Source organism: Podarcis pityusensis, assembly GCF_964106645.2.
Source record: "Podarcis pityusensis genome assembly, chromosome: 8".
Lineage (NCBI taxonomy): Eukaryota > Metazoa > Chordata > Lepidosauria > Squamata > Lacertidae > Podarcis > Podarcis pityusensis.
Window position 1 is genome coordinate 67,895,003 of NC_138033.1, and position 25,640 is coordinate 67,920,642.

The 25,640-nt window shown below is 44.5% G+C and overlaps 1 protein-coding gene across 2 annotated transcripts; it reads left to right on the forward strand.

Moving 5' to 3' along the window:
- Positions 1 to 3,528: 3,528 nt before the first annotated feature.
- WRAP73 (WD repeat containing, antisense to TP73) lies at positions 3,529 to 25,455 on the forward strand. Of its 2 annotated transcripts, XM_081016193.1 has the most exons (12): positions 3,529 to 4,789; positions 6,457 to 6,609; positions 8,189 to 8,305; positions 16,529 to 16,601; positions 18,403 to 18,506; positions 19,726 to 19,812; positions 20,377 to 20,511; positions 20,621 to 20,698; positions 21,489 to 21,594; positions 22,856 to 22,981; positions 23,167 to 23,358; positions 24,522 to 25,455. In XM_081016193.1, the coding sequence occupies exons 1-12, from the start codon at positions 4,721 to 4,723 to the stop codon at positions 24,635 to 24,637; spliced, it is 1,356 nt and encodes a 451-aa protein (XP_080872319.1). In that variant the 5' UTR covers positions 3,529 to 4,720; the 3' UTR covers positions 24,638 to 25,455. The 2 variants fall into 2 exon arrangements, with proteins under 2 accessions (XP_080872319.1, XP_080872320.1); XM_081016194.1 differs by lacking the exon at positions 19,726 to 19,812.
- Positions 25,456 to 25,640: the final 185 nt, after the last annotated feature.

The window sequence follows — 25,640 nt, forward strand, 5'->3', positions numbered from 1 at the left end:
CAAAGACTTTAAAAAAAAACACACAAAGGGAATAATATGGACATTTAGAGGCTTTAATGTATGTAACATGAACTCTGGGACTTTTATCACTTGAGGATGTCATGATGTGCCTTGTATAATGTCCTGGTCCGGTCCTACTCAGAGTAGAACCATTGAAATTAATGGACTGAAGCTCGTCATAGACTAGAACTCAATAGGCCAGGCATGTCCAAAATCCGTTTCGGGGCCTAATCCGGCCCGCCGGTCGGTTTAATCCGGCCCCTGTGGCAGTTTATTTCCTGGGGTAAAATCCTAAAAAAACCTCTCAACAACTCCAACCCTAAAAAAGCAACTTTGATCGGCCCTTTGGTCGGCCCTCAGGGCCCTTCACTTCATCAAATCTGGCCCTCTTTGAAAAAAGTTTGGACACCAATGCATAGGCACACCGACCTAACCCCAAAGGAAGAAATACACACACACGTGGCGTCAGGAAGATGTGAGTTCACATACCTGCAGCACAGCAGAGTACCGGCTATCATGGGCGTGGGGGGGGGGCAGATGCCCCCATCAATATAAATAAATAAAAATTCATTGCTAACTGAGGTTCTCCACCGCACCCCCAAAAACCAAAAGGCCTGCACCCCCTAACAAAAAAAAATATTGGCTACGCCCTTGTCGGCTTTGCACGCATTACCTGGGAGGAAGTGCCATTGATTTCGGCGGGACTTACTTCCGAGTAATGGGAAGAAGGAAGGTATAAACCCCATCGACTTCCTTTCTTTTCTCTAATAAATATTTATAGCCTACCTCTTTCGATTAAAAAAAGAGAGAGAAGCCTCTCTCATTTTTGCGAACGCTTTATTTATTTATTTATTTATTTATGCATGCAAAACTGGCTCAGCCTCAGTCTGGTTGCAATCCTACGCGCCCACTTCCCTGGGAGTAAACCTCCCTGAATGTAGGACTTCCAAGAAAACATACACAGGACTGAAAAGCGAGTTTACCCTAAGAATCAGATCCAGATTGTGGATGCATGATCGGAGCAAATCGGACGGAGAGAGGAGAGGAGAGAGGGTGGGAGGAAGGGAGAAGGAAATTTTTGTCTGGGTTTTAAATTGTATTTGGGAATTAAAGGGCGACGAATGGACTGGTGTGTGAGAGAAAGAGAGAGAGAAAGAAATAGCTGGGGGCGGAGCAGCTCTGTTTGTCCAGATGATCGTTAAGAAGGTGGCGCGCTCTTTCCCGGGAATTGCTCGTGTTTTTTTCTGTTTGCTGAGCGGGAAAGCGTTTTTCCATTAGGAAAATAACTGGCAGCGGTTTAACGGGGAGGGGGCATTCCAATCCCTGCCTGGAGACTGCATCTGAGACCTTCTTCTGCATGCAACGTACCACATAGAACTAGAAGGCTGGGTCCATTAAGCTCAGTATTGTGTACTACACTGACTGGCAGGTTTCAGACCAGAAACATTCCCAGCCCTGTCTGGATATACCAGGGATCGAACCTGCGATCTGTTGCACGAAAAATAGATGCTTTACCACGGAGCTATGGCTCTCCCCTGAAAACCTAATTAGGAACCCAGAAAGCTGCTTGATATTGAGTCAGAATTTTGGTCCATCTAGCTTGGTAGTGTCTACACTGACTGGCAGCAGCTTTGCAGGGTTTCAGACAGGAGACATTCCCAGCTCTGTTCAGAGACATCGGGAGCTTCTACCTGCAAAGTTGATGCTGTGGTTCTTGATGAAATGCAGTTTAAACAGGAACAGGGGAAGCTGCCGAATCAGAGCAGGGGTCCAGCTAGCTCTATATTTCCTACACTGACTGGAAGCAGCTTTCTGGGTTTTCAGGAAAGAGTCCTCCAGCCCTTTCTGGAATTGTCCAGGATTGAACCTGGGAAGTTTTGCATGCAAAACAAATGCTCTACCACAAAGCTACAGCCCTTGTTTGAATTGCCATTGAGTGGATTTTATCTGTTTATGGCTGAAACGTCATATTATTCATTTCATTTATTTATTGCATTTCTACCCTACCCTTTTCTCCATACAGCTCAAGGTGGGATACATCATTTGTCCCCCAAATATCTGAAGAGCTGCCCATGGAAGATGGAGCAAGCTTGTTTGCTACTGCTACAGAGGGTGGGGCCCAAACCAATGGATTCAAAGGACAAGAAAGAAGGAGATCCCGACTAAACATTAGGAAGAATGTCCTGATGTTAAGAGCTGTTTGACAGTGGGAAGGACTTCCTTGGAAGGTGGGGCACTCTCCTTCATTTGAGGTTTTTAAACAGAGGTCAGAATCATAGAATCACAGCATTGTAATAATAATAATAATAATAATAATAATAATAATAATTTATTATTTATACCCTGCCCATCTGGCTGGGCTTCCCCAGCCACTCTGGGCGGCTTCCAAAAAATATTAAAATACTGTAATACATCAAACATTAAAAGCTTCCCTAAAAAGGGAGTAGTGTTGGAAGGGACCACCCGGGTCACCTGGTCCAAGCCCCTGCAATGTAGGAATATTTTGCCCAATGTGGGGCTCGAACCCATGACCCTTCTTGGGTGGCCACCTTTAGGTGCAATTCCTGCACTGCAGAGGATTAGATGACCCTTGAGGTCCCTTCCAACTCTTACCATTGTCGTAGGCCATGGACTATATTTTGTGGTTTAGTCATAAAACTCTGCAAAATGAGCTAGGCTAAGAAGCAGAGACTGCCCCCCCCCCCAAGATCACCCAGGAAGCTTCATGCCCGGGTGGGGTGATTTGAACCCTGGTCTCTCTCCCGGATCTGATTCTCTAACCCATGGGTAGGCAAACTAAGGCCCAGGGGCCGGATCCGGCACAATCACCTTCAAAATCTGGCCCGCGGACGGTCTGGGGATAAGCGTGTTTTTACATGAGTGGAATGTGTCCTTTTATTTAAAATGCACCTCTGGGTTATTTGTGGGGCCTGCCTGGTGTTTTTACATGAGTAGAATGTGTGCTTTGATTTAAAATGCATCTCTGGGTTATTTGTGGGGCATAGGAATTCGTTCATCCCCCCCCCCAAAAAAAAAAAATATAGTTCGGCCCTCCACAAGGTCTGAGGGACAGTGGACCAGCCCCCTGCTGAAAAAGTTTGCTGGCCCCCAGTATACTGCTTTCTACATGACTTTTGTTTTATTTGCTTGAACACAGAGATATATATCTATATCTAGATATAGTATTATATAGTATAGCTAGATATATTTATACATATATATATGATATTCATACACACACACACACACACACATCTATCTATCTATCTATCTATCTATCTATCTATCTATCTATCTATCTATCTATCTCCCCTACTGGCCTAGTGGAATCTTCATTATCATCAGCAATAAAAGCAGCGTCCCCTTCTCCGCAAGCCGGCCAGCTGACAACTCCTTGGCCGACCTTCCTAGCTAGCTTCCTAGCAAGAGAGTCACCGCACCCTGCAGAACTACACCTCCCAGCGTGCCTCGCGGCCTCCTCCCCACCCCATACCTTTTCCGGAAGGGAGCGGATAACTGTTTCCGGCCCGGGAAGAGCCGGTTGATTGGCGGGCGGCTTTGAAGCGGGCGCGAGGCCGCCTCTTCGCCTCGGCAGCTGCGCCTTCCCCTCCCCCACCCCATTCCACCGCCCACCCCACCGAGAGAGAGAGGGAGGGGGCTCGGTTTTTGGGGTGGTGGTGGTGGTCTTACCCGCTCTGTCAGTGAGGGGGCAGCGGGGGCGCCCTACAAATCAGCTCCCTTTGCTCAGAAGGGTGGCTGGGTGGGTGGGTCACCTCTCTCCCTTTATTATTCTCTCTTTTTTGGGGGGGGTGTCCCAGTTTCTTCCTCACTTCAAAGACCAAATCTCCCTCCCCTTTTTAAAATTGTGGATAATTTCCTAAGTGTGTGGGTCACACACCCCGCTTGTGTTTTGAGGCTGGGGGTCCCTTTCTCTCCTCCTCCCCTCTTTTCTTTCACGGGGGCAAATTATTCCCTTGAAATTTTTAAGGGGCGGCATCTTTTCTTCTGAGGTGTATTCCCGCCCTACCCCGTTTTTCTATATTCCTTTTTTTGCGTGGGTTAAGGGTCGTTTGTACCTCCTTCCTTTACTTCAGGGGACAGTTCTTTGGCATCCCTTGAGACCTTAAGAGTTGCATTCAACACCTTTGAGGAGGACCTCTCCCCTGTTTTCTTTTATTGGGGATAATGATTTATATTATATATCTGCCAGGTTGTGTTTTTTTTGGCGGGGGTGTCATCCACTCCTTCCTTGGGGTCCCCCGCTTACTCAAATTCCCACCCCCCCTCCATCTCCTAGACGTTGATGGGCAGCACCTTCTCCTTTGAGGCTGTGTTTTTATTTTGAAAATTTCTTTCCCTCTGTATGTGTCCCCCTCCCCTGCTTTCTGAGACTTCTCAAAATACAGCATCCTGTGGGCAAGTCTCTACTATTTCCCAATGCTGGGGTAGTTCATATCACCCCTTCACCCACATTCATACACATTTCTTTATGGGAAGTGGCATCTTTCCCAGTATCTGCTGGATATCTCCTCCACTCCACTTCCTAGGACAGCCCTTACACTGAACTGTTGCTCTCTGCTTGGAGCAAAACTGTAATGTGAAAACTCCCTGTTCCTTAGCCTCTACAACAAGGTAGACGAACAGGCCTTTTGCCCTTGGGAGACTAGATTTGGTCCTGCTCATTCGCTAGGCTCCCCTTTTCCCTTGTTATTTGGTCAACATGAATTTCTCCGAGGTATTTAAACTCTCCAGTCAGTTGTGCAGGTTCTCTCCGGATGGAAAATGCTTGGTGAGCTTAGCCTTGTGGTGTGCCGTGTGTATCTATTTTATAGATAATGGGTTGGTGGGGGGCAAGGACTAAGAGTGGGCGGACAGGGGGGTTGAATGTGGATTCAGGGAAGGAATGGGAGGTGTGGGGACCAGGGGTGGTTTTGATATTTGATGACAACACACATGATTTCCTTGTTCTAACTCAGTTTTATGTTGGGACAGTCTTAGCCAAACAGTATCTGATTTCTGCTGAGGAGAGTAGCATCCATAAAATGAGCCTTTCCACCTAGTTAGCAACCTTGCATGACATTTGCCCATTAAATTCTTAACTGTTTTTAAATTACACCAGGAAATCTCTTCCCAGAAGATGTGCATAGTAATATCAAATTATAAATTGGCTGTGATTTTAAATAACAATCATTTTAATCAGCGCCACCTCTGAGCCCTCTTCTCTTTCCTACTTAATGTGTCTTGTCTTTTAATTTATAAGCTTTTATTGCTATGTTTGGTTCGTAGTTCTAACAACCTGGATTATGATGATGTGAAATCTTTGCCTTGTAGTATATCTGCAGAAGTGCACGATTACTGCGACATTAGTATGCAGAACTGGTGTAGCTGTTTAGAGCTGCAGTCCTGTGCATTGCTTCTTCGAGTGTCAACCCCACTGATCTATTCCAGTGCCACCAGTTTGGGTTAAATGAACAATTTTGGGTTCCTCTCTCCCCCACCTGCACTTCTTCTTTTGTAGCAAACCATGGTTTGCCCTGTTCAGATGAAATGACAAACAATGGTTTGCCAAGGACGAGGAAGTTCAAGAGGAGGAGGAGTGCATAAACCGAAGGTTTTCAGATATAAAAGGGGAGGGGGCTTCTGCACGTGTAATAGTTACATAGAAAAGGGAGCTTCAGCAACTGAAGCTTGTGTGATCAGTTAAAGTTGGAGAAGCCGCCGCATTTATTTCATTGGTTGTCCTGCATAGGCCTAAGGATAGTTTCTGTGTCATTGGCTGAAGTTACGTGTGAACCAAGCTATGTGTATGGGGGTAGAGACTTCCACTGAAGCCATCAGGAGAGTGTCATTAACTACGAACCAGACCAAGTTGGCTTTCTGGGGGATACCTATGTCCCCTGGTTTGAGGGGACTTAACAAAATGTGTGATTCACCCTACAAAACCCTGCTAAACGACTACAAAACCCTACAAAGGTTTGGGAGCGGACTCTAAATTTCAGGGCTTGTAGTTACTGAAGCTCATCAGAAAATCTGTCGGTGCACCTATAAGCGGCTTAGTCATGCTGGCCACATGACCCGAAAGCTGTCTGCGGACAAACGCCGGCTCCCTCGGCCTATAGAGCGAGATGAGCGCGCAACCCCAGAGTCGGTCACGGCTGGACCTAATGGTCAGGGGTCCCTTTACCTTTACCTTTAAGCACCTATATTAATTTGTAAAACAGGTACATTTAATATATTAATTGGCAATTGACAAATCAGTTATTTTTACTGCATGACAGGCCTGCGGTATGTCATCAGTCTGTATTTTGTAGAGCTTTCATTTTATTCTACAGTTTTTCTGATGGTTTCTCCTGTCTCTAATACTAGAGGATTTAGGAATCACATCTGAAATAATTTTGCCCCCTGTCACTGAGCTAAAATGCCACAGCTAAGTTATTCATTTTTTGTTCTATTCAGGCCTCCGGTGTCCAGTATCGTTTGGTGGTTCGTGATGTAAACACTCTCCAAATTCTGCAGCTCTTCACCTGCCTAGACCAAATCCAGCACATTGAGTGGTCTTCAGATTCTCTTTTTATATTATGTGCAATGTACAAGCGTGGAATTGTGCAGGTGGGCACCTATGCAATATGCTTTCTTTTCTGGAACTTGCCAGTTTCTAAACTGATGGTGTTAAGCAGCAAGTATTTAATATAGGTGCTGAGGAAACAAATGCACTTTACCTACAGAATGCCCCCAATGGCATCTTTAGATAGGGATGGGAGAGTCTTCTTGAAACCATGGAAAGCCTCTACCAGCTAGTGTGGTTGTACCATTGGCCTGACCTTGTCGAAAGCAGCTTCCTATTAATATCAGGTCTTTATTCAGAAACATGAGGACTAGAATTTTTAATGTTTAGGGGAAGGACCATATCTCAGTGGCAGAGCATCTCTGTTTTGCATGCAGAAGATCCCAAGTCCAACCACTGACATCTCCAGGTAGGGCTGAGAGAGACTTCTCCCTGAAATCCTGTATTGCTGCTCCCAGTCACTATAGACAGTACTGAGCTAGGTTGAAAAGAGCATGTCTTTTCCAGGAACAAACAAACCGCAGAACTACGTCCCCTGATGCAAAAAAGTAGCTTTAGGGTTTTGCTAGTTTCTGAAAGAAGCAGAGCTGCTGTCAGTCCTGTGGACAATGACTGAGCTGGGCAGCTGGGTTAAGGACCCAGCTGATTTCTAGCCTTGCTTAGTACCATCATTTACAAACTGGGAATAGCAGTGGTGGACCATCAAAGTGATGCTTAGCAAAGCAGACTTGAAAGTAATTTCACCAAACTTCCTAGCTCATACATTTTATTTTAATGGCTCACATGGACTTATTGAGACAACATCATGCTTAATGAAAGACCAGTTATAAAATTTCCCTCCCTGGTCGCCTGGAGGTGATTCATATTTGCCACAGGCAACTTGGTAAGTGTGAGCCTGTTGTGAAGCACTTTGCATCTGAAAAGCACCATATAAATAGGACAGTATGTAAATTTAATAAACAAAAAATAATTTAAGCAAACCCTTTCAGTTTTTTGAAATTTTAATGTGTGGTGGGTCTTTAATAATATCAGAGCTCTGTGGCATCTTTAAAGTAAAAAATTTATACAGTCATACCTCGGGTTACAGACGCTTCAGGTTGCTCATCGCGCCGAACCCGGAAGTACCGGAATGGGTTACTTCCGGGTTTTGGCACTCGCGGATGCGCAAAAGCACTAAATCACGCTTTGCACATGCGCAGAAGCGCCGAATCGCAACCCATGCGTGCGCAGACGCGGCGCTGCAGGTTGCGAATGCTGTGGGTTGCGAATGTGCCTCCTGCACGGATCACATTCGCAACCCGAGTGTCCACTGTATTGTGGTCCAGATCTCTTAAAGACAGCCACCATCTTTACTGGAGGCCTATACAATTCTGTACCACAACAAACCTCTTGATCTTTACAGACACTCTTTTGGAATAGTTTTGTGGATCTAACTGGATGTAAAGAAGAAGAAGAAGAAAAGGCTTACCTCTGTAGTGGGATCCAGCGCCAGTCTTTCATGGTCTTTTGCTGGTGGGCTTGTCTTTTTCTGTTGAAGAGTGAGCCTTGAGAGGAAGCTGGTAGGGCTTTGGGTGCCTTGCTCAAGTCAGCGCTGACTTGACTGTTCTTCCTCCCTTGGCTTAGGTCTGGTCCTTGGAGCAGCCTGATTGGCACTGCAAGATCGATGAAGGCTCAGCGGGACTCGTGGCTTCTTGCTGGAGTCCGGATGGCCGTCACATTCTCAATACTACAGAGTTCCACGTAAGTGTGAAATTGGGGCTGCTCTTGTAAGATATCAAATGTTACTGTCTACATCCTAGCCCCTAAAATAGCCTGAAGCTCTTAAAGCTGCAGTGTGCTGCTAAGTTGTACTTGTGGGACCTTTTTTTAAAAAAAGTGTGGCTGCATGTTTAAGGAAAAGCTCCTTTAATGTTCTTTGCAGGAGAATACAACAAAGAAAGGTAACAAGTCTCAGATTTTAGTCACATAATCTTGGGTATATAAGGAATCATAAACATTATCTCCAGTTCTCCTGAGGACTGATGCGTTGTTTAGTAGCCAAGAACAGGATTGGTGAGCCATGAAGTCTTTGTTTCCTTGTTCACCACCACTAATTTAATTAAACCATTATCTCAGCCACTTTTTTTTTTTTTTGCATTTATGTGCATGTTACTGAGCTACCTCACAGGTAAGGACTATTGAGGTGATTGATGCATATGGACACTTCAAAGCAATATACAAATTAGAATTGGAATTATTCTCCCACTGATATTTTTAATATGGCACAGTAGCTTGAGATGGCTTTGTGCAGGTCACCATGCACATGGTGAACCTTGCCCTGCCTTAACACATGTCAGAAAATACGGGGTCATTTCCTTACCTAATCTCGGGTAAAGCTTATTTCCATTTTCAAATATGCAGTCAGTTAGACGGATGTGTGAAGTGAAGGCCTGTTGTGGAGTCTCTGCTCTGGACTGTCCCTGATTCCCCAAATGTGGAAATGTTTCAAAATCAAAGGAAGAGAGAGAGAACACCAGTAGCCCTCATAGGAGCATAAGAAGAGCCTGCTGGATCAGATCAATGGCCCATCTTATCCATCATCATGTTCTCACAGCTCAACCAGATAGCTGTGGGAAATTGCAAGCTGGACCTGAGTGCAAGAGCACTGCCACGTCCTATGGATTCCAGCACCTGGTACAGTAAGCTCACAACTTGTGTGGGAGTTACGTTCTGGGGAGCAAGTCTAAAGCCAAAATCACGTACAGTGGTACCTCGGGTTAAGAACTTAATTCGTTCCGGAGGTCCGTTTTTAACCTGAAACTGTTCTTAACCTGAAGCACCACTTTAGCTAATGGGGCCTCCCGCTGCTGCCGCTCCGCCGGAGCACAATTTCTGTTCTCATCCTGAAGCAAAGTTCTTAACCCGGGGTACTATTTCTGGGTTAGCGGAGTCTGTAACCTGAAGCATATGTAACCTGAAGCGTCTGTAACCTGAGGTACCACTGTATATTCAAAACCCACTGGGTTCAATGGGGGATTGGATTGCCCAAGTCATTTCCCCCCAGAACCCAGCCCCCTTTCCACCCCCTTTGTCACGCGCATAAAGCTCAGTGTGCACAAGTTAAATGTGTGTAAGTTGGGGGCTTACTGTATTCAGAAGCAGTATTGCCTCCAACCATGGAAGCCTCCATGAATTGGTGTAATTCTCCTTTAAAGCCATCTAAGTTGGTGGCCCTGCCTGTCTCCTGTGGGTGGTGAATTCCATAGTTTAACTATGCACTGCATGAAGAAGTGTTTTCTTTTATCTGTCCTGAATCTTTTAGCATCATCAGTTATCCATGAGTTCTAGTGTGATGTAAGTGAGAAAAACATTTCTCTTTCCACTTTTCCCAGGCCATGCATAGTTTTATAAACTTCCGTCATGCTACCTCTTAATTTTCCTTTTTGCAAACCAAGAAGTCCCGAATGCTACATCCTTTCCTCAAAGGGAAGTCGCTGCATCCCCTTGCTCATTTTGGTCTCTCCTGCTGCCAGTGCTCCCCACGTGCTTACAGTGCTTCACTCACATTTCTCAGCAATAATACCTTCTAGGTTTTTTTGTGGCAAGTAATCTCCCATAGTACAGGTGAATATTACCTTCATGGTGCAGGCTTATCCTCTCCCTGCATCTTTGCCAGTTCATCCGTTCGATCCATGGCTTTTCCGGGGCCATGTGGCAAAAAAGCAGGCACGAGACTTCACTGTATTGGATAGTTTTAATAGGGTGAAAACTATTCCAGTTATCCAGCTTCATTTTGTTAGTCAGATGCCTGGCTAACAGCATCCCGAGGAATCGAAGATGGTGGGCTCCCTCTGCATACCTCTCACGGCTTCCAAATGGCACATGTACGTGGGGGCGGGCTGACAAGTTATTTATTACCCGCCATCAGAACTCCATTTGACCCTGCAGGATTTTCATTAAGCCTTTGCCAAGTTGGCATGTGTGTTTGGGATAGACTTTCTCCCCAGCTGTAAACAGGTTGCTAAATTAACTTGTGGCAGACAGCTGGCTGGGATATGTTGGTGTCTGCACTGTTTACTCTCTCAGGTCCTTTAAATCCATCGTCTGCCGGAGCAGACTGTGGACTAGTGTTTTGAGATGAGCACTTTAAGGATACATAATATCCTTGCATTGTGCACATTGCCCATTTCAGGGATCGCTTAGAAGGTTTTGCAAGTTATTCCTCAGCCGCCGCTGCTCACATTCAGAAGGCCGGGTTATGTCCGACACTAGTTCTGCTCAGAGTCAACCCATTGAAGTTAATGGACATAGTTTCGGAGTATAAACATAGTTGGCTCTGATCATGTTTCCATGTATTTTACTTATTTAATGCATCCTGACAATGGAGAGGCTCTGTGGTCCCATCTCTCTCTCTCTCTTTCTCCCCTGCAGCCTGATGACAGTTGAGGGAGGATCATGACCCAGTAGCCATTGATAGCCACCTCCTGCATATATTTGTCTAGTCCTATTTTAAAGCTGTCAGAGTTGGTGGCCACGGTAATGACTGGCAGGCATTGCAACTGGGAGGGGACTGGAATTCCTATTGCTGCTGGGTTTGTCCCTTCTGTTCACTCAGTTTTGTAGCCTTGGGAGGTTCCTGGGTTCCAGGTGTTGGTGCTGGAACATGGGAAGCTGCCTTGTACTGAGTCAGACCCCTGGTTCATCTAACTCAGTATTGTCTGCACTGACTGGCAGTGGTGCGCCGGGTTTTCATGCAGAAGTTTTCCCAAGTCCTACTTGGAGATGTCGGGGCTTGAACCTGGTACCTGTTGCATGTAGATTAGGTGCTTTTAACCACTGAGCTACAGTCCTTCTCTTCCCAGTTTTGCCAGAAGTGGTTTCTACCAGCTTCATGGATAAAAGACTTGCTTTTGCATAGTGGTGTACACCTAGTGACCGTCATGTTTTACCTTCATCGATTTGAGGCTAGCCCGCTGTATTAAACATTTTGCAGGGCTACCATTCACAGGCTTCAGGTGATGCAAAAGACACTGATCCAGTGTCTTCTGATGGGAGAGGATTATTGAGAATAACTTGCACTGGGATTCAAATGTTGGCATTAGTTCCCTTTTGATTTCCAAGTGCCATTCAAGGAGCCCAGTGGCTTGAGCTTGACTAGGATGATGCTTAAGATTGGCTGGGAATGCTCCCTAAATGTGCCAAAACAGTCTGTAAGGGCCTACAGCAAGGAGATATTGTTGGCAGTGAAATTCTGTTTCTTTGCAGATTCAACTTCTGGAAATATTGTAAGATTTTTTCTTTCTTTTCCAGACTGGCACCCAGTGGCCAGGGATAGTGTAGAGGAAGCCTGTAAACACTGTTGCCTAATGTGAGTTCTCTAAATGGGGTGGGCTGTAAGTCCAATAGCTAGACAAGCTATTCATTATGAAACAGTTGCATGCAATTGTATTCACTTGGGTGTTTAGTCACCTGCTTCTATAACTGGGTTCACAACGGCAAGTCTTAACGTGCGGCAATAAATTGTATCTGAAAGATCATTTTCTGATTTGTCTCCTGGTAAGCTAATAGGACTGTAAAGAAGTGAAGAGTGTGTTAACAAGTTCCTTTTATGTGACTCTTGGATGATTTCTGGTAATGCTAGCTATTTTAAGAAGGCAAGTGATAGCATTGAGGAGAGTTTATATTCCTATGAGGTGCTGATTTTAAAGAGAGGCCCCATATTTCTTACAGTGATATAGTTATTAAAGCTGTGAGTATTATTCAAATAGTTGTAGCTGATTGATGGGGGGGGGTGAGAAGGGTTAACTTTTCCTTTATAAGGCTGAGGCATAAAAATGTCTGAAGTCCTCCAGATGTTGTTGGGTTGCATCTCCCATCATCCTCAGTCAGCATGGCTAACGGTCAAGCATACCATGAGTTGTAGTCCAACAACATCTCTAGGGAAAGCATGGGCTACCCTTGATTTAAACATTAAATTCCCATGCCCACTTAACTTCTAGCCGTTGAATGCCAGCCCAGACAAGAAAAGTCCTTAGAAAACATCTGGATGGTATTTTGCCATGAGCTTTAAGAGATTTTGGAAGTGCATTGCACAATGGTTGGGCAGCCACTGAGAACCAAATTATTGAGAAGCTGTTTGCTGACCAAAATATACATGTTATTGTTATAAGACATTTGTTTACTCCCATGCTTCTTCTAGACACCATGTAGAGCTGAGGAGTCAGCCACTCCTATTTATTTATCATGTTTTGTTTCCTATCCTTTCTCTAAGAAGCTGAAGCCAGTATATAATGGGTTATCTAACCCATTTTTCCCTCACATCAACCTTGTGAGGTAGGTTGGGCTGAGAAGGTGGTACTGGCCAAGGCCATTTAGTAAGTTTCATGCTGAGCCCAGACCCCATTTCAGTCCAGCATTGTAATTCTCCTGCTACACACACACCTCTCTGTTATTTTGCAGGATGAGTGTGCACTTACAGTTGTATGATGCTTGTGTTTGCACACTAAAAATGCTCCAGGGTCGCTGCTTGACTCATTACCATTTGGAGCAATGTTTGTTCTCTGAATGGCTGGAGGAGCTGCTAGCGGCAGTTTTCCCTCTTTCGGCGAATACTTGGGTGCCCTGTCGCTCTAATCCTTAGTAACTGTAAATGGCTATATTGGTTGAAAAATACTTTCTGTCGAGGAATGTGTGCTGCGTAATCCCCTGAAATCCTGTGCTGACAGACACAGCTATGTAAGGAGGCCCAGTGACCTAGTCAAGTCTGGGACAAAAGTTGACAGTCACTTGAGAACGCAAGGTTGTTAAGCGTGGGTTTTGTGTAATGAAAATTGCCAGTCTTGCCACCTGCCTGGGGTTGTCAAAGCTTGGGTGCAGCTCCTTAGCCCAGCTCTTCAGACTGTTTTATCGCGTTACTGTCTAAATACCTCTTGTTTCTCAGCTGTTTTTAGGCTATTTGAAAAATGCTGCTTCTGCTTCTGCTTCGCCTCCCACCCTTCCCTGCCCTGTGCTGCAAAACAACAGCTGTATGCTCCTCAGGCAGTAGGATGTGAGTTTGGAAATTTTAATTAAGTCCGTAACCCCCACATTTGGGGGTGGGGGTGGGCGGGAAGGAAAATCTGTTAGGGAAAAGCTGGCTAAAAGCCCCTGTAGTGGCATTTGCTGAGATTTGCAACCCCCCCCCCCCACATTACAATCTGTTGTTTAATTTCTCACTTTGTCGATCTCGTACATAAAAAGAAGGGTGACTAGCGAGAATCTCGTGGTGGTAGGTGTTGGGTGCCTAAGTGCCTTGGCATTAATTATCTGTAATGCTGGAAGGTGGGAGCAGGTTGACTCATGAATTGTGGACGATCTGCCCGCTTGTTGTTCCTTATCACTGTAAGCAGAAGGGCTAAATACTTTTCTTTTAAAGTAAACATTCAGGGAAGCAGTGTTGGCACTGGAGCCCGGCCTGTTAGGGTAAGGTGGCATAGCTCCACCAACCTCAGCCTTTCCTAATGCAGCTGCCACCTCACTTAGAGTCCAGAGGGTGGCACTGCCTATCACCTTCCTCCTCCTTAGCCTCAGTGTTGCTCCTTGCAGAACTCAACAGAGAGGAGGGTGGGAGCAAAACCAGAATTACTTGGCTCTGCCTGTCATCGGCTCGGGCTCCATTTTCTGTTGATCTGTCCGCCTTCCTCTCTGACTTATTCCAATGGGCATCGACCACCACTGGATGTTGGTAGAACTTCATGTCTCTGGAAGACCATTAGTCATTGCCCAAACTCCACTTCTGTCAGGTCCCAAAGGTGTACGTCTTCACTCAGACCTCTGGGTCTTCTTGAGGTTGCTGTTTAATTAGGTACGGGGAACATTCAGTTCGTAGAACAGTCTATGGGTGTGCTTTTATCTTGCTGGAATGCTAAGGTCAATGTTTATGGTTCTGTTGTCCTGCAATATATTTTGGAAACTGCTCTGTAATTTTCTGAATGGTTTATAAATGGATCTAAGGGTATCAGATAAGTAGCAGGGGGCCATCCCTTATCACTACTTGTCTACAAATTTGCCTTTATCATCGTGCACTTGATTGCAGATAGGGCAGTCTTCAGCAACCTGCTGCCCTGCAGATGTTGGACTACAACTCCCATTGACAACCGGGGACAATGTGAGTTGTAGGTGAACAACATTCTTGAGGGCACAAAGTGGGTGAAGGCTGAGAAAGGGGATGCCTCTTTCCAGCCTAAATTTGAAATCACCTCTGTAGCTCCCTGATCATTCCTAGATTTTCTTGGGCAGTGCACTGCAATCTCTCTTCTGCTGAGATAGGCATTGTGTTGCTGTTTCGAAAGAAATATCTGGTGTCAGGAGTGTAGTCTGAAATTTATATTTTGGCATGACTGCAAACAAGCTGATGAGACGATGGTCTAAAAAGCCTTTCACTGGCTCAGACCCAGAATTAATCTTTTTTTTTAAATGGACATAGAAAATTATTGCTTGCTACCTTGTGATTAATGTTGCATTGCTGAGAGAAACTTCAAACTCGACTGAAAGTATGTGGATTGAAAGACTAGAGTAGGGATAAGGAACCTAAAGCGCAAAGGTCAAATATGGCCCTCCAACCTCTCTATCTGGCCCTTGGAACTCTAACTATGCCACACCTCTTTCTGAGCCACACCTCCTTTTCCCACACCACACCCTTCACTGGCCCTGCCTTACAGCCTCAGTTGAGTATTTTTGCCTGGCTTGAATGTGCCCTTGAACGCTAATAATTTATTTATTTATTTATTTATTTATTTATCTCATAAAATTTGTACACCGCTTGATGGTAAAAAAATAAAGTAAATAAATAATGTATATGCTACTGATTCCTTCTAGTGAGAGGGCTGGAACAAGGAAAAGAGACCAAACACCTAGGCCCTTGCCCTTGATGGTAATTAGCCCTTCCACTCTGACTGTATCTCACCCTGCCAACCACCACTGAAATTGGGGCACCACCTTCACCACTCCTGCTACTTGTCCACCCAGACACTTTGGAGCATCATTATTCACCACCACCCCGCCATTTACAGCTGGGATATTAGGGCCACAAGATAGTAAACCAGTATTTCCCAAACTTGGGTCTCCAGCTGATTTTAGACTACAACTCCCATCATCCCTAGCCAGCAAGACCAGCAGTCAGGGATGATGGGAATTGTAGTCCAAAAACAGCTGAGGACCCGAGTTTGGGAAACCCTGTAGTAAACTAAAGCCCAGCTGTATGTGCATTCCACACTTTCAGACCCACAGGTGGGTTGTGAAGCCACACCAAGTGGGTCACAATGAAGCTGTTGCCGCCATGTGGGTTTCCAGCTTAGTCTAAGGAGCGTTAACTACATGTGTGTCTAGACCAGTACGCATTTTAATAAGGCACTCATTTCATCCATTTCCACAAGTCCTGCAGTGTGGCAGGAGAAAGGCACCAGTTTTTGTTTTTGTTTTAAATAAGATACGTATTTCTGATCAAGCACTTTCTCCTGCCACATGGCAGCACTGGTTTTCCTTTAGTAGTAATGCTAAGTTAACACTGCATGTGTTGTTCTGTGAATTGCCATTTTAGGATTAACAACATGCAATATTACCAGAACTAAGTATAAATCAAAAGCGAAAACACAAAAGTGCACCCCATGATGCAGCTTGGGAGTTGGAGATTGGGGTCACAGGTGTGTACCAGTTGAAGACCACTTTTTTAGCACTTTAGGGAAGCACCAGTTAAGATGCTTGAGGGATGTAAGTTTGCTTTTGCTTGTGTGCTGGGAAGAAGGTATCTGAAGCAAAACTGCCGTATGTCTTCATGTTTTGTCCCCTAGTTTGGTTTCCCATTCTTTCTGCAGAATGGAAACCACACCATTGTCAAGTGTGGAGATGAAGCTCAGTGGGTTCTGTATAAAAAACATTCCCCCTGCATGCATTTCATCTGCAAAGATAAACAAATACTTCCTCTGTCTCTTTCTCTGTTTCCAACAGCTGCGGATAACTGTCTGGTCCTTGTGTACAAAATCTGTGTCTTATATCAAGTATCCCAAGGCCTGTCAGCAGGGTAAGTGGAGCTAACCTAAAACAGGAATGGTTTTTTAAAAAATTATTATTATAGCGAAGATTGCCATGATCTGGGGATATCCCATATCCCCTTCAACTGATATATATCTACCAGCAGGAAGGGTACTGATATGGCAGGGTAACTGCAGTGTATGTTTGTCCCAGTGGATGTTGGTGTTCACAAGTGAGCAATCCCCTCTTGTTCCCAAGCTGTATTCTGTCAGATCCAGGCACATGTCCGACTGGTGGAGATCTGTGTAATAAAAATCCAGAGTACAAAATCAATTTAGTAGGAGATGGGGGGGGGTGAGCTTAAAAGTACACTCCTGATTTCTGTGTGGGTAAAGTTTTGAAGCAGGAAGGAAGTCAGGTATGGTTCTTGTGAACAGCAGCCTGATATTGCTAAGCCAACGTGTGCAGGCTGACTGGAGGACGGAATGTCTGAGGATGTGTAGTATATCTTTCTGTTACCACTGAATAACCACAACCAGTTCTGCTAACATACATGTCACTATGAATTGGTGCTTTTGTTCAGGGGATATAGCACTAAAGAGAGAAAGTTTTTTCCCCCTGGTACAAGTGGGGAAGGCCTTGCCATACATAAAAAACAACAAAAACAAGGTTTTTGGGTAGAAGAACAATGCCAACACGGAGGATACATGTGTCGACTTGGAAAATGCGGCTGTTCATTTCTACAGCCCTTGATGATTATGTTCTATCTCCGCTGTTGGAGGCAGTGTGCCTCTGAATACTGGTAGCTGGGAATCACAGGAGGGGAAAGCTGCTGTTGCACCCGAGTCCTGCTTGTGGGCTTCGTGGGGGCATTTGGTTGGCCACTTTGAGAACAGGAAGCTGAACCCTTTGGCACGACTGAACAGCGCTAATTTTAGGTTCATATTCCATTGGACAGCCCATGCAATTTAATTAAACATGGCTCTTTTCTCTTTCTTCTCTATACTTACCATGTTCTTGCACACACATGAATCGGAATACCATAGGAAAGGCTGAAAATGCTTTGAATGGCATGTTCAAGAAAAGTGGAAGCGTTAAAGAACGCACTGAGAAGTAGCTTTATCTTGCAAAAACAGTATCTCCCTGATACTTGATCTTAGGTTACATGTACACAGTTGTTTTTGATGATTATAATAGTTATTGCATAACCAGTCTCGTGAATCTGCTGTTAGACTGGCTCTCCCCACTCCACATGATACGGATTCTTTGTACTTATAAGCACCAGTTTGTCCAATCAATGTTACTCAAATCATGTGCCTAAAGAAATAGGGAAGTATTCTAATATCTCTTGTCTAAACTAGAGGTGAGAATACTAACTTCCGCTCCTCCCCTTACGTAATTCATACCAGTATTTTGAATTAAACATTTGTGGTTTTGTGTGGCCTTTCAGAAAGCATTTCTTCTTACCAAATAAGATGAGGACAGCTGAGAGTCAAGGGTCCTGGGTCAGGGTTCTGTTTTCCTTTCACACGCAGGCAGGCTTTCCATTACTTGGTCTTGACAGTAGCGGAGTTTACAATGGTGGTACTTCAGGGCCTTGAAGAGTCGAATGAAAGCAATAGACCTCCACTTCAGAGCAAGTATAGTGTGTGTGTTATGCAAGGCCTCTCAAGAGAACAGGAACTAAGCAGCAACAAATATGCCTTAAGACATACTCATCCATCCTCAAAAAAAAGCCTCTTCTGTCCAGGTTTTGTTTTTCTTTGGGTTTGGCCCATTCCTTGGCTAATATTAATTGCTCAATTTCCCTCTCTCCTAAGTGCTGCCATTTTTGTGTGTGTGTTTGGCAGGAATAGCATTCACAAAGGATGGCCGGTACATGGCCTTGGCAGAGAGGAGGGACTGCAAAGACTACATCAGCCTCTTTGTATGCAGTGATTGGCAACTTCTGAGGGTAACCCTCCCCCCATTATTCACCTTCCCCTTGTAGGCTCCTGTGTGCCTTGTAACCTTATAGAGCTTGTGCAGATGTAACGTTCCAAATCCTTTAGCGATAAGGAGTTGACCGTCAGTTTGTGCCTTTTCCTTCCACCTCGTTCAATTTGCAAATTCTCTTCAATAGGCTAGAGCTGGTGCTGTCTTTAACCATGGTTAATGCTAATCCTCCTGGGAAACCAGAGGACTTATTCCAGGGGAGAAGGCAAAGTAAGACAGTGAATTGTATAGGTGGGGAGCAGGCTAGTTTCTTGCAAAAAGTGAGAAGAATAGTGCTTGAATATTTTTGCTTCATGTCTCAGGTTCTACAAATGCTAGAACCTCAGAGCTAGATTCACCTAGCCAGTTCCATTAACCTAAGGCCTGTACAAGCACTTCCTCAAGCACAATGGGGTTTCTCGCCCTCTGAAATTGGCTCAGGGAATGTCAGGAAAATATCCCCAGAAGAGCAAGCAGGGTGTGTATGTTTGTACAGATAGAACAATTGGAAAGCGGGATATTTAATTCCACTGTTAGGATTGTATTCATTAATGGATACAAGTTGCTCATGTACACACACACACTCTTTAAAATGAAAGCGGAGATTCGGTATTATAGTTATCAGGCATGGGGCAGGGGGACACCCTGTGCGTGCCCACGATCATTCTTCTCAAAATGTGGTCCAATATTCATAAAAGAAAAGAAACTATTTATTTAATTGGGTAATGTATTTAGAATCACATAATTACAGAGTTGGAAGGGACCGCAAGGGTCATTTAGTGCAATCTTCTGCATTGCAGGAATCGCAGCTAAAGAATCCCTGACAGATGGCCATCCAGCCTCTGTTTAAAAACAGCAAATGAAGGAGAGTCATTTACCTCTTCGCATTTCAGAGAAATTTTCTAAGCTGTTTTCCACATCCTAAAATATCACAAATAGCCAAGTCAAAATAATATATTTTTTTTTACAGTACCTCATATAACAATTATGTAAGATGCCTTCTTAAACATTAGTAGGAATGGAAACAGCTGTTGTAATGGGGATACCTATGGGCAGTTTCAAGATGTAGCAGTACAGCAGAGACAACCAGCCCCCACCCACCAACTATAGAAGCATAGGAAGCAGCTGCCTCTCTCACTTCTGCTGTTTCCCCACCTTAAGCTCACACTGAAATTATTTCCTTTGTTTCTGTTTGGAAGCATTTTGATACTGAAACACAGGACCTGGCTGGGACAGAATGGGCGCCGAACGGCTGCGTGTTGGCGGTGTGGGACAGCTGCCTGGAGGTGAGGGGAAACTGCCAGTGCCTCAGTGGAGGGATCTTTTGCCAAACCCATTGCAGCATTTCAGAGCAGCTGTGTCCATATTGACTTAATAGCCCACATAAAAATGTGGCTGAGAGGTGGTTTTAATGAGAGCATTATCTAGGTAATGGCTTCTTGAGAACAGACATGGATAGTCTGTGGCCCTCCAGATGTTGCTGGACTGCAATGCCCACCACCACTGACCTTTAGCTATGCTGCCTGATGGGATCTGGAGTCCCAAACAACATCTGGAGGGTCACAGGTTGCCCCTTCCTGTCTCAAGAGATGGCCTTTGCACCAACCTTTTGAGCTTATGCATTCTGTTGCTGGAATCTCAATGTGAAAACACTTTGAGATTTTGCAAAATGCAAAAAAGATTCTCTTTCTTTAGTGCTTACCACTCAGCACTTGGGTATGGATAACTGACAGGCTGTGCATATGCATCTTTGGACTGGGGCGGAGGGTGCTTGTTTCAAGACCTTCAGATGGGACAGACTAAGACTCTTAAGCCATTGCCAGTCTTAAGATGTAAACCTTTTATTTCAGTATAAAGTTTTGCTGTACTCCCTCGACGGGCGTCTGCTGTCCACATACTGTGCTTATGAATGGTCACTAGGCATTAAATCTATCGCCTGGAGCCCCAGCAGCCAGTTCTTGGCAATCGGCAGCTATGATGAAAAGGTAAGGCTTCTGAAGCCCTGCCAAAGTTGAGTTTGTGCCACAGTTCGTTCTCTCTCTCTCTCTCTCACTCTCTCTGTATTCACTCTGGGCTTTCTCATCTCTTAATCAGGTGCGCATTCTGAACCATGTGACTTGGAAGAAAATTACAGAATTTGAGCATCCTGCAAACATTGCTAGCCCAAAGATAGTAAGTAGAAAAAGAAGTGTGGTCTGCTCATGCTGCAGGAAACATACTCGGGGGGGGGGGGGGGCGGCATTGAGACTATATATATATATATATATATATATAATAATAATTGGTATTTGTATAATTCTTCAAAATGTTTTCAGCAGTCCTTACAAAAACTCTGCAAGGGCGGTCAGTATCATTGTCCCCAGCAGTTAGGATGTTCTGGCTGTGTGGCTTGCTTAAGGTCATTTAGTAAGCATGCAGCTGAGGTGAGATTTGAACACGGGACTTCCTGTTCACATCTCAGCCTTTTAGTCACTTGATGTAAACCAGCCAAGTGCTGGTTCGTATGGACAGCTTTGATAATTATTTTCTTTTTGTTTGTTTGTTTGAACCAAAAAACATGCAGATTCAAGGGGATTGCTTTGTGATCAGAGATTAGGAGAAATGTGAGGCACTACCTTGGTTCATGTGTTCTTCTTCCTGCTCTTCTTCCCCCATGGAATGGGTTTTTAAAACATGCGACACCCATGTTGCAGCTTCTGTTCTGCAAATTCTCTTGCATTTCTTTACATCACACAGTCTGGATATCTATGTTCTGATTTGTGTTAGAACAATAGTTGAGAAGGATTAAAGAAACATCTCACCCAAACCCCACATCCTGTTTATTCTTAAGTTTATATTTTCATCCAATGATATCCCCACCACTCAGACCTTGCTTACTGCCATGCTTTCCAGCCCGAGTGTGGATGATCTAGCAACATGTCTCCTATAAAGAGGTGCAGGGCTGACTTGCCTTTCTCTTCAGATTGTCTATAAGGAGGTGGAGAAATCGCCAGCAGTGGAAGTGGAGAAACTTGCCTTCCCCCCTACCAAGAAAATGGCAAGCTCTCTCTTCAGCACAAAGAGCAAATGTAAGTCAAAGCAGGGACCGTGTGTACAAAGCTGCGTTATCACTTGTTTGTTTACTTACTTAAATGTATTTGAAATAACTTTTACTCTCTTCTGCTGCTCAAAAGACCCCCATGGTGAAATACAAGACGTACTGTGCCCTTAGATGCACTGTGTAAACGGCAAGACATAAAAGGAAAAAGAGAAGGGGAGAAGGGAAAAAACAAATATCAAGCAGTATTTCTTATAACAGTCAGCTGGGGTGGAAGCAGGTTAGAGAAAGGAGGTGCCAAAAGGATTTGGTTTTGCCACAGAAAAAGGTTCAAATACATGATACCCAGAGTGATACTATATGGTTCTTGTGAGATCTTGATTGCTTTTGAGACCATTGACTGTAAGGTCTTAGCAGCATACCTGCTTGACTTGGCAGTTGTTGAGCAACTGCTGTGGACTAGATTCTCTAATTCCTGTCAACAGATACCAAAAGATACTAATAGGTAGTTGCTCAGTTTTCCTAGGCCCCCCCCCCCCACCGCCACAAATCTCCTGTCCTGGCTGCTTCCATTCAGCATGTGTCTATATGAGGCAGCTGAACCACATCGTGAGACACTGCAGTTGTGTATGGTGAGACACATCTCATTTTTGTGAGACTGGGCACTTAAAAGAAGGTTGGACTAAGTACTCAGTATCTGTTGATTGACTGGATTTATATACTGCCTTTCTGTCAAGCCATTCAAGGTAATTTACAGTTTAAAAATACTAAAACATATATCTTATAGAGGCTTCTCAATGCCATTTGGGAGCTGGTGGTCTGTGTTCTTCCTGGCCTGGGCTCCTTCACTTCAGCTGTGTACCAGTCCTGGTGGAATCCCGAACGGAATCTGGCCAATTCAGGTCAACCCATAATTCCGCCAGAATGGGTTGAGGTAGCCCCAGGTTGGATTGGATCTACCCAGAGTGATCCAGGGCTGTCAAGGGGGGCAGTGGAGGACAGTCTTGTAGTGAAAGTCGGGGAGTGGGGAGGAGGAGATCTAGGCAGGCAGCCTGCAGATGTCTTCCCTCTGCTGATGCATGTTTAATTTGGTTTTTAAAAGCTAATTAAACACTGCAAGGCCCCCATTGGGGTGCCTGATTGGGCCCAGAATTGAAGCAGTGGGAGGAGGTGCAGCCCTAGTACTCTGTGTGCATCATAATATTAAAAGGAAGTTTATTCCACGATCCATAAAATAGAACAATCTATGGTTTAAGTGTCATTATGACTTTTAATTTTTCCTCCCCTTCCAGATGAAATTGCCCAGGTCCCAGTTTCTTTGCATCATGTCAAACCTGCGGTGGACCGGGCAAATCCTAGAATTGGAGTTGGAATGTTAGCTTTTAGCTCAGATAACTGCTTTCTGGCGACCAGAAATGGTTAGTATCTCAAGAGGGGTGAATGAGGACCAATTTTGGGCTTTGCAGTAATTTTTCACTGTGGGTGGTTACTGAGGTCCGTCTGCCTCAGTTCCATAGACCAATTATTAGTACAATTGTGAACCAGGGACTGATTGCATTGTGTGCCTGTATTGTACCTTTAATTGTTGTTTCACATCTAACAGATAATATTCCTAATGCTATTTGGATCTGGGATGTCCAAAAGATGAAGCTGTTTGTGATCCTGGAGCAGCTGTGCCCCATCCAGCTTTTCCAGTGGGATCCCCGTCAGCCCCGGCTTGCCATTTGTACTGGGAACAGCAGAGTGTACCTCTGGTCCCCAGCAGGATGCGTGTCTGTACAGGTACCAGTGGAAGGTAAGGAAGCTCCAAACTGATACTGCAGACAAGTCAGGCCTAGGGGCAATTTCGCCACAGTGGAGAAGGATATCCTTGAATGGGTTGCTGTTACCTACTGGGCAATTAGCAACAACAGGTTTTGTTAACTTTTTCTTAACTGGCTGATCATTTTCAACATGTCTTTAATAGACAGCTCACATTCTCTAGGTGTGTGATCATTTCAACAACTCTAGGTCAATGCTTGGATTGATGTTACCACATCAGAAAGAAACTGAAAGCAGTGTGCTGGTTGGCCCTCATTTGGTTGTTAAATATGCGGTGCTGATTAAGTGCATTGCACGTGACTGTGAAAAAACTGAGGCAGATGTCACAAGTGGAGATTAACTCCAAAACCATATAGATCATACTTGCATTGCTGTCATGAAGCACACGGTGTGTATGTATTCTACTCTGAGTAGGCCCATTAAAATTGGTCAACCTTCTCAGAGTAGGACTAACAGTGGAATACAGCCCATGTCAAGGTTCAATCCTTCACATCTCCAGTTAAAAGGAGTAGTAGCAGGTGATGAATGAAACTGTCTGATGGAGACTCTAGAGTCACTGCTAGTCAAAGCAGACAACACTAGGCTAGATGGTCAATCTGATTTGATCTGAGTCATCTTCCTACATTAGCTGCTACAGCACACATTCTAGAGTGCTTTCTGGACTTTTAAGATACTGAAAAAAACACAAAGGAATCCTGAAATCTTTTAGGATTATTATTCTCTTAATCATCCTTTCAAATTCTGAAGCTGTGACCAAATTAGCACCACCCACACCCAAACGGGGAGATATTAGGAGGTCTATGTATTTGAAGAACCTCAAAACAGCCCAACGAGTTCTGCGCCTGCTTAAGAGGCCACAGGATGTTGACTGCTGTAGGTCAGGGTAGGAAATAAGACTCGAAAACAAGATGGAGTGGTTGAGACCGTGAACAGGAATGCTCCATGCAGCAACGTGTTTGAATACATTTTAGAAAGTAGTCCTTAAATATTTACGTGTACAGTGCTGTTCTGCAAATTGGGGCTAAAGTATGCCTACAACTATCTTTTATCTGAAGGGGGGGCATCATAATGATCACCTAGCAAAATTTTGTGCTTCAAGGGTATTTGCCAGTAAAAATTTTTGATCCATGTCCACAGGTGACTTCCAGGTAACTTCTCTGTGCTGGCACTCCAGTGGGGATTCTCTGGCTCTCCTGAGTAAGGACAATTTTTGTATGTGTTACTTAGAAAAAGAAGAGGAAGATGTGAAATAGCTACACCCAAAGCTAAGCTGGGTTAAAACGGAAGCCTGGTTTTGTGTACTGGTTCTCCAGCATTGCAAGTGGAGGGGGAGGGTGGAGAGAAACTGCTGCTGGGCTTAGTCTGTATATAGATGTGTGGAAGCTTGTATTTGCCCTTGATGCACTTTAAACAGCTGAGCAGTATAAAATGTTATGAAATAGTGAGGAAACAGGTGTTTTAGCTTTAAACTTCTAGTTCCATTTACAACATAATGTATATCTTAGTGTGTAAACTACTTAGTTTATTTTGAAAATAAAATAAAACATTTTTGTTACATAATGCATTATTAAAACATGGCTACAAGGCTGCCATTTTTTTCATCAGAGTATGAACAGTATGTGCTGTCGCCCATGAAAACAAAAAATTGAATGAAGGTGTGCAGTGCTGACTTATAAAGGGAAAGCTCTCAGGTTAAACTCAGCACCTGAAATGTTCCCAGAAGCGGTCTGCCTGAAGCAGGATTTGGCCAGTTTTCAAGGGCCCTGGCACCTGCCCCTTCAGTCCTTTACTGAGGTTTCCACTCACTGTTATGGATGCAGTCAATGATAACCAAGGCAACAATTTGGATAGAAGAGCTGCATGTTGTCCTGTTGGTTGACTTAGAAAACACAGAACTGCTTGGATCAAGAGCAAGGAGCACAGTGCTCATTTGATTCCACCCCATGCCTCCGTTGCAGTTCCTTGGTAAGTGGAAAACAGAAATGAAGAACAGCTAGGCAGTCTGTATATTAGCAGCTGCCAACATCTACCTGTTTGTTAAGTAAAGCTACCCAATTAGTTTTGGTTTATTTTTTTTATACTTAGCGTACAGCCTAAAATCTCCAGACAGTTTGTTCTTCCAGTACGTCTTGGTACTACACGAACTACTCTTAACAAAACCTCATTTGAATGCCTGCTACCCCCTCCCACTCTCTACCTTAAGGCTGTTACCAGATGCAGACACAGATGGGAACAGTACCAGCCAATTCTGCCCCT

Bases quoted from the DNA above. Each gene is read 5' to 3' on its own strand.
- WRAP73 (XM_081016193.1), top strand. From the start codon at position 4,721: ATGAATTTCTCCGAGGTATTTAAACTCTCCAGTCAGTTGTGCAGGTTC. The intron at 19,813-20,376 runs GTGAGGGGAAAC...CTTTTATTTCAG, and splicing joins TGTGGGACAGCTGCCTGGAG to TATAAAGTTTTGCTGTACTC. The intron at 22,982-23,166 runs GTTAGTATCTCA...CACATCTAACAG, and splicing joins CTTTCTGGCGACCAGAAATG to ATAATATTCCTAATGCTATT.